Source organism: Vicia villosa, linkage group LG1, assembly GCF_029867415.1.
Source record: "Vicia villosa cultivar HV-30 ecotype Madison, WI linkage group LG1, Vvil1.0, whole genome shotgun sequence".
Lineage (NCBI taxonomy): Eukaryota > Viridiplantae > Streptophyta > Magnoliopsida > Fabales > Fabaceae > Vicia > Vicia villosa.
This window is the reverse complement of record NC_081180.1, coordinates 146,360,509-146,369,376: the sequence shown is the minus strand read 5'-3', so window position 1 is coordinate 146,369,376 and position 8,868 is coordinate 146,360,509. Positions and strand designations below refer to the sequence as shown.

Sequence of the window (8,868 nt, the reverse complement as noted above, 5' to 3'; positions counted from 1 at the left end):
TGTAGTAATTAACTCTAAATATTGAGTTTGAGAGATAAATCTAAGATACATTAGAGAAGCTAATGTTTTTTTGTGAAGTTTTTCTCTTTGTATCAAGATAAAAAATCACTTTGCATCTATGGTATGTGAAGATTAACTTCAAGTAAAAAGAAAAGTGTTTTCTATACTTTATTGAAGACAATGGTAGAATGTTATTGTAGAACAAATACTTTAATGAAGACAATGGTAGAATGTTATTGTGGAACAAAGTTGAGAGTTTTCTTATCATTCTTGTGTAGAACACACTTAGAAAAATAATTGATAGGGTTGAGTAAAGGTCGCTGAAGAATATAAGCTTGGAGCAGAATTTTTGTGTCTAACAAGATTGTAAGATCAAGATTAGTGAAGATCTTGAAAGTTTACAATTTTTGTATTCTGCTACAACCGAAGAGAAAATCAATTTAGACTTGTGTTGGTTAAAACAATTGGCTTGTAGTGTTCAACATTATTGATTATCTGTTGTATCTAAAATATTTTTGTGTATTAAATTTATAAATAAGGAAGATCCTACACTTTACAATGTTGAAACTATTGAAGAGAAAGTTAAGCTCTCACGAGGAAGAATGTGGTGAACCACTATATATTTGTTGTACATTTTTTCTTCCTACCTCTTTTACGTTTACACATAGTATCATATATTTTAACTTTTTTGTCTTTTAGAATATTATGTTGTCTAGATCTTTACCTTGTTAATAGTGATTTATTGTATACGTTTAGGTCTGTGATGGATCTAGTTCATTGATTATTCTATCTTTCGAATGTGATTGTATACACTCTTAATTTTGAGCTAAGTGTGAAAATTAAGTTTTGATCATTATTGTATTGCTTACCAAAGCAAGTTCATCTATCTCAATTGTGTTGATATTTGATTGTCTTCTCTAATTGTGTTTGACATTGAAACATATCTTTTCAAAACCATCCACTATATTTTGCTTCTGCTTGTCATCTTTGCATCACTTTATTAAACTCGAATTTTGAAAACAAAAAGTTTTTGAAATTGGTTTTAGGGGATTGGTCTATTCAGTCCTTCATTATAGACCATTCAATTCTCATATTACCTACTAATAGGGGTGGAAATAGGCCAGGCCGATAACAGGGGCCTACAGGCTGGCCTATAAAGGCTCAGGCCAGGCCACACATTTTTTATAAATAGAAAAGGCCTAGGCTTTTTTATAAGCCTATTTAGTTAAAAAGGCTAGGCCTCAGGCCCAAAAAAAAGCCTTTTAAGCCTATCAGGCCGGCCTATTTAAATAAATATGAATAATTTTGTTATTATCATTATGTTATGTGTTGTACTTTGAATTAAAATACATAAATAAAACTTGGTTATCTTAAACAACTTTTGAAAATAAGATGAAAACACATGATGAACATTGTATTCATAAGTTCTCTTAAACAAATAGTCTTCCTAACTTATGGTAATAGGTAAGTTAAAATAAGTCAATGCAAATAAATTTTTAGTCTCTTGGTATTTTAGTTAGTTGGTTTATTTAAACATTATTTTAGTTAGTATGTTAAAACATATACGCTTTTATGTAGGCTAACAGGCTAACCAGGCCTTCGAAAAGGCCAGGCTTAGGCCTAAAAATAAGCCTACGACAGGCCACAGGCCAGGCTTAGGCTTCGATTTTTTTTGACAGGCCAGACCTAGGCTTGGCAAAGCCTAGCTCGGCCCAGCCTATTTCCACCCCTACCTACTAATAATTGACCTCATAGATGATCTTTTGATCACGTTTTGTACTTCAAAAGTGCAGGATATGGGTATGACGATATGAAAGGTGTTTTAAATAGAATTCTCATATTTTAAGCGGATTCGATACATTTTAAACTCATCATGTTACTTGTTTGATGCCATTCACTAAATGACCTAGAGTTATTTGAAGCAATATAATCTTATCATGTTAACAATTTTATAATCATTCGTTAGAATTTCAAAATGACTATATCCAACCAAGATTGTGCTGCCAAAGTTTTAGCTATGTGTAGTAATTGGAAACCTAGTCGTATAGCTTGAAGACTCTTGTTATATCATGGTTATTTGCAAAGCTCACTTATCTCATCATGTAGCATCTACGTTTTAAATTTGTAAAGAGAAAAGAATCATTAAAAGAAAGTAGAAGCATCTCCTTTGCTCGTCTAAAGATAAATTTTGAGACACTCCTTAACAAGATTGTATTGTGCTTTTGCTATAAGTTGTTTGCTAACTTTTACTTGTGCAAAACTTCAAGGCCTAGATCATCGACTTGGTATGATGATTCTAATTTCCTTTATCTTCTTATAGATGTACCTACTTTTATTTTCTCAATTTGTGTTAAGGCCTAGAGACATATTTGCTTCTTTAATTTTTTCTTTATATTTGTACTAGTAGTTTTCTATGGGACACTAAACATTGTCACCTGTTCGAATGAAAATTTGAATCATAATTATCATGTTTTCTCATTCTAGTCCATTCTAATAAATATTAAATACTACCTCATTGATAGACATATTTTCTTTGAATGTGGTTAAATGAAGGTTCTACATGGTAGTTCTAACAAGATACTTAAACAACAATTTATAGCAAAACTCGAAGCAATTGGCAGAATAATCACTTCAATCTTATTAGGCTATATGGATTTACTTCAAAGGAAACTTGATAGCATTTGTTTCATGACGAAAAAAAAAAAAAGACTTTAGAATATGAAAAGGTTAATAAAAAGGTTACAAAACCCATTAATTTCCATTATAGGAGAGTTGCAAAATAAAACTAACTACATAGATATAATATAGTTTGATTAGCAACCAATATTAGATTCTGTTTTTCCTATGTGAAACAATTGAAAGAAGTCTTGAAACACCTTGAGTCCACAATTCATATTCTCTTTGATTTCTACATTCAAACTCAACTAAACCTCTTGATTCTGTCTTCAATCCAAAGTACCTTCTTTTTTCACCATCCTCTAATAGATGCCTTCCTGGCCATGCTGCTAAATTCATGCACACATCTAACACTACATCTGAAAAATATTATGTTAATAACCAAATGAGTTAGCATTGGTTTCTATGAAATTACAAGGAAAATTAAGCTATAGTATATTGCTATATCTCACTCTTTTTCTTTTTTGTAATTGTTCCTGCAACATGTCTGCTTTTCATTTTCAGCATCACCTGACCGGTTCGATGAATATAAACAGAAACTATTTTCCAGTGAAGATCACCTACATATATAACCAAATAGACTTTAATCATTTAGCAAATGAAAACATTTCGAAACTATATTTGTTAAAATTACCTTTACGGGTGCGTTTAAGCAATTCGGTTCCTCTAGCAAGAAGTTCTTGACTGCAAGCACTTAGAAAATTATCTGCATTGATAATCTCTCCACCACTATCACTAGTACTAGAACTACTGTTAGTATTGGCTTTACCGCCGCATATTCCAATTCCTATGCTTTTCTCTAGCGGCGTCACAGCACTAATATTCCACATCTCTTTCAATGCTCTTGCTTTCAATGTTGCTGCCCCCCTTAGAGCTACATATATCAAGAAAGGACCACATTAAGGATTAGGACCACATTGCAATATTTCAAGGAATGCATTTGAAGTTAAGCTTTAAATGAATCAATGGTGCTGAATGAATGAACAAAACCTATCTACCTGTGGCAGCTGCAGCAGTTAGAGTAGTAATATCATCATGAGATCTCACATTGACAGCAGAACTAACAACAGAAGCAAGGTGTTCTCTCTCAGCTCCCATTGCTTCAGCAGCCTCAACACACTGAGCAGCAATCAGTGTTGCTGCAGAAGCCACAGCCATATCAGTCTTAGCCATTCTCTCATCCTTGTTTGACGCAGACGATGCTGCCGTTGCTGCTGTGATGGCAGCAACGGCAGATGCCACTGCTGCTACAGAAATAGCAGCATGAACTTGAGCATTATGGCTCCTGTTCTCTTCTTTCTTTTTCTCTCTTCTTTCTTTCAACCACCTTCCTACTGTTTTTGGTCCTGAACTTGGAGTTGCATTGCCAATTCCACTGCTCATAGCTCTTGTACCATTGAATAAAGCATGTATAGAATTGTTTGCACGAAAAAACTGCAATACATTTACATGTAGCTTACTGTTAGTACCATTTTTTTTTCTAGTTAAAAACCAAAGTGAGCTTTTTCTAGGTAGCTAGAAAGTAATCCAAAAATGAGAAGGTTGTTTTGTTTGGTTTTGTTTTTGTTTTTGTTTGCGTGAATGTGAAGATAAAAAGTACTACTACATTGGACAGTCAAACTCTTTGTCTTGCTGTCTAACTAATCTTCAACATTTTGATCAGCTATGACTAGTCACATCAAAAAGTTAAGCTCAAAGCTCAAAATGTTCAATTTTGAAATGCAAAAAAAAGTCATGACACTCTCTCTATAAAACTAGCTTAGGCTCTATATAGTCTAGCTCTTTTTTTTTGTCAGGTAGTGGGAGAAGATAAAATAAAGATGACCCTAATTCCAAACTCTGATGAAAAACCTTTGTGCTTTATTAAGCACTAAGAAAATCATCAGTGATGTGCAATTTTACTTTTGCAGGCATGTTACAAAGTACTAACACAGTCTGTGTGTCTGCTTCTTGGTTTCTACAAACAATTTAATTTAATTCATACCGCAACAACCGCAATTAATATCATAACATCTGTATAGACCGAAATCGCGACGATTATTTTTGGTATTTTATTGAGGAACATAAACATGTGATACAAAACTACTGGGCTTGTAAGAGACCAACCAACCAGGCAGTGTTGACTGCAGCAAATGTTCCTAAGGGTCCCACTCCAAGCCAAAAATAAAAGGGAAAGGAACAGAGAATACCTTAATAACATCATCAAATTCATCAGAAGGAGAAATTGGAGGACTATCTGTTCCTGTTAAAGAACCACCACCATTCAATGGTTCACTGCTATGAGACAGTCTACCTGATGTTAATGGAGATACTTCCTGTTCCATACATACATATTATCACACATAAAACAAATTTTAAAACCAACAAAAAACATTACTATAAACATAAAAACCAAAACATTAACTAAAAAGAATGACAAGTTTTTCTCAAAACTCAATTTTTACAATGACCCTTTAGTACTATGCTTCATAATCTTCAAAAGGGTAGTGAAAAAACTAATTTTTACAATGACCCTTTAGTACTATGCTACAAAAACTTCAAAAGGGGTGTGAAAAAAATGATCTTTTTATGAATGTATGTAGTTTAGTTACCTCTCTTGCAGACTGTGACATGATGCGTTCAAGGACAAGCTGTGAAGTAGCAGAAGTTGCAAAAGAGAATTGATTTCCAGACATGGTTTCTTCAGGTATAGAGACAGTAGAAGGTTTATTAGAAGGTAAACAAGAAGAAGGAGGAGGAGGTGGTGGTTGAGGTGACAAGGCTTTAGAGACTTCAAATGCAGAAGCACTCCATGACCTTGAGAGAAACTCCATTGGTATTCTTGGACTTTCTGGCAAACGAGTAGTGGCATTGTTTGTTGTTGGAGGGAAGTCATTGTTATTTCTGTTACAATTGATTCTGAACTTTGGTTCCATGTTAGTTATGGTGTTGGTTAGAGTGGTAGGATAGGAGCATGAAAGGTTTTAAATGGTGATGTTGTGAATGAGGACAATGTTTTGGTCAGCAAAATGTGGTTGATTGATGAGTAATGAGGAATGGTCAAACAGCATGTGATGAAGTACTTTGTGATCAACTTCATACACTGTAAAGAAAGAAGGAAATAAAGATAAAGTACTAGTGTTATGAGGTTTGTGGCTATATATTATAGGGAGAGACTTTAGGGTATAGGGAGAATTATGTGAAACCTATTTTAACACAACTTTGTGGCTTTAGTGGTTCTTTTGTGGTACAGTGTAATGTAGCATTATTATGCAATTGAAATCATTTATACAGTGTATCTGACTAAAAGAAATTTATATAAATCAGTGCTGAATATTTTAATGAGCTAGTATTATTAGTGACTGATTCAACAATCATCACCAAATAAGATTTATCAAGTGGATGAGGTGGACATGAAGTGGCAACACTTGGATCTTGGAGAAATTGTTTAAAAAGGGAATGGCAAAGACTCTTCGAAGAGTGTTCGAGGGATTGTGAGGAATCTCAAATTTACGAGGACTCTGAGTCGGACTTTATAGGTAGTTTTAAAAAAATGACATTGATTGGGTGAGTTCAGATGAGACCATCGTGTACAATTGACTATTGAATTAGTGAGTTTCTTTTCATTGGACTGATGCACCTCCAAATCTAGGTGGCGTTTGCTCCAAACTTGGTTAACGATTATCTTTGTATTGATTTTGTTTATTTCTTCTTTAATCCTTTTAATTTGTATTGTCTCACACATTGTTTCAGCATTGTGTGTGATATCTTCTCGCTGTTCGCACATAATTTCAATAGATTTAGCAGACTATATGGGTTCGTTGTGGATAAATTTGTCGATGTGAAAAAGACAACTTGATTAATTGTAGTATCTAACATGTAAAAATGTGAGTTTAAGTGGATACCGATTAGTTGAAAACTAACTTTTATTTTGTGAAAGTTCATTTTATAACATGGTTTAACATTTTATAATAGATTGTAGGCCTAATTGTAATTTTGGTCATTCTATTTTTATTGTTTTTATTTTTGGTCCTCCTATTTTTATTATTTTTATTTTTGGTACTTCTATTTTAAAATCTTGTTTTTTCCCCTTAAGTTAGTATTTTTTTTTTTAATTTTAGTCACTCTTTTAATTTGAAGTCAAATTTTAATGACATAATAGTCAATTTAATGATGTGTAACTGCGACATCTACATTAGTTAATTACATGTCATTTTATATTATTTTTTCATTTATTAATTTGTAATTAATTTTTATTTTAATAATATTATAAGTTATTATATTTATTAAAAAAATTAAAATTAAATTACTATGAATTGATAAAAAAAATTTCATATAATGTTTTAAAATTATATGTCTTCTTTTTAGAAGATATATGTAATTAATTAATTATAATTATTAATTTATAATTTATAAAAATTAAATTTTATAAGTAGGTGGGGGGATTGAACCCTTGCAATACTAAAATTAAAGTAGAGTAGCATATCTACCACTAGGGCAACCCCAATTTCAAGTAAAGCAACGGTAACCATAATAGTAAATAATTCCAAAAATCTTTTAAAAAGAAAAGATATAATAAAAAAATTATTCTTAAAAAAATCATTATCAATTCATAGTAATTTAATTTAAAGTTTAAATTTTATTTTTTAAATAAATATAATAATTTATATTTATTATTAAAATAAAAATTAATTATAAATCAATAAATAAAAAATAATATAAAATGACATGTAATTAACTAATGTAGATGTGGCAGTGACACATCATGAAGTTGACAGCCATGTCAGTAAAAATTGACTTCAAATTTAAAGAGAGACTAAAATCCAGAAAAACACAAAATTGAGGGACCAAAAAATCGAATTTTAAAATAGAGGGACTAAATGTAAGAAAAAAAGTAAAAAAATAAAGGGACCAATGTTGCAATTAAGCTAGATTGTATAAAAGTATGTCTTAAAATCTCAAATGATGAAGAGAAGGAAAAATTATTTCGAGACTATCAGAAATCAAAGTTACATAAAGTTAAAAATCAGTAAGAAAAGTCGGCGAAGGACAACAGATTTGAAGAGGCGGAAGACGAATGGCCGAAGATGGCACATGATAATGCCAAAACCATAGAGGCATAGATCTGGCATGGCGATGGTTGGCCAAAGTCGGGATGGAAACGACAAAACTTCAACAATGGATGGTGGCACGGGGAGTCCTCATGCACCGAGTTTGGTTCACACAGTTACTAGTATCGAGCTTGGTCATTTTGATTCGCAGATCCGTTCGTTAATGAATCATGTTTTGGGTTGGTTATACATCTATTGAGTTTCAACAATAATAAATAAGAATCTCTATCATTTTTGTCTTCACAATCTTCAAAACTTCAAAATTGAAGACATAGAGAAGAGTTGAGAATTTTAAGGGAAACTTACAGAAGAAGGGGTAGAAATTCCTATGACTAAGTTCTTGGAATTTGAGAAACATATGGAGGTATCTAAGTGGATTGAGAAACACTTTGGGCTTGTGAAATTCTCAAATAGAGAGTTGATGAGATCAAAACATACATGGGTAGAAAAAAGTGTGTTTTCTTGGAAACTTGGATGATTATTTTCTTATAACACTTTTGCAATATCATGTAAATTTTTTGAAAGTATTGTGAATTGGAGATATACTTTCACCCCTAGAATAAATCGGTTTGATCAAACGGGACAAATACTTTTCTGTGTGTTCTTGTCTTTTACTCCATCTGGTCCTATTTATAAGAGACAATTTACTTTTAGATTCATTGAATAATTAGTGTATCTGGTCAATTATTATACTATAGATACATTGATGGTTGAATGAATCTAAAAAGTAAATTATCTCTTATATATTAGACCGGAGGGAGTTTCTTTCTATTGCTTGTTGAGGATTTTCTTACACTTTTTAACAATTTATTTTGATTACTTGAGGCCATTTATTTTAGTTATATCATTATTCTTTGTTCCATACATCTTTACTCTTAAAAAAATTTAATATTAAGGTTAGGCATGAATAGTTTATTGGTGTGTTTGAACCTATCAACAAATTCAATATTAATGTTACTGTATTCTACAACATTGGCGTCCACCATAGGGAAAATGGTTTTTATTTACAAATGTGCATCATGTTGGACTTGAGAATTCACAAACAAGAAAATGATTTTGAAAAACTTTTAGAAATAAAATCAGAGTTTAAAAATATTTTTGA

General features: G+C 31.8%; 1 protein-coding gene across 1 annotated transcript; it reads right to left on the bottom strand.

Moving 5' to 3' along the window:
- Window positions 1-2,710: 2,710 nt before the first annotated feature.
- On the bottom strand, window positions 2,711-5,849 carry LOC131618834 (VAN3-binding protein). The gene is made up of 6 exons (XM_058889995.1): window positions 5,268-5,849; window positions 4,866-4,991; window positions 3,675-4,110; window positions 3,311-3,550; window positions 3,129-3,236; window positions 2,711-3,035 (listed from the first exon to the last, which is right to left on the bottom strand). The coding sequence occupies exons 1-6, from the start codon at window positions 5,589-5,591 to the stop codon at window positions 2,827-2,829; spliced, it is 1,443 nt and encodes a 480-aa protein (XP_058745978.1). The 5' UTR covers window positions 5,592-5,849; the 3' UTR covers window positions 2,711-2,826.
- Window positions 5,850-8,868: the final 3,019 nt, after the last annotated feature.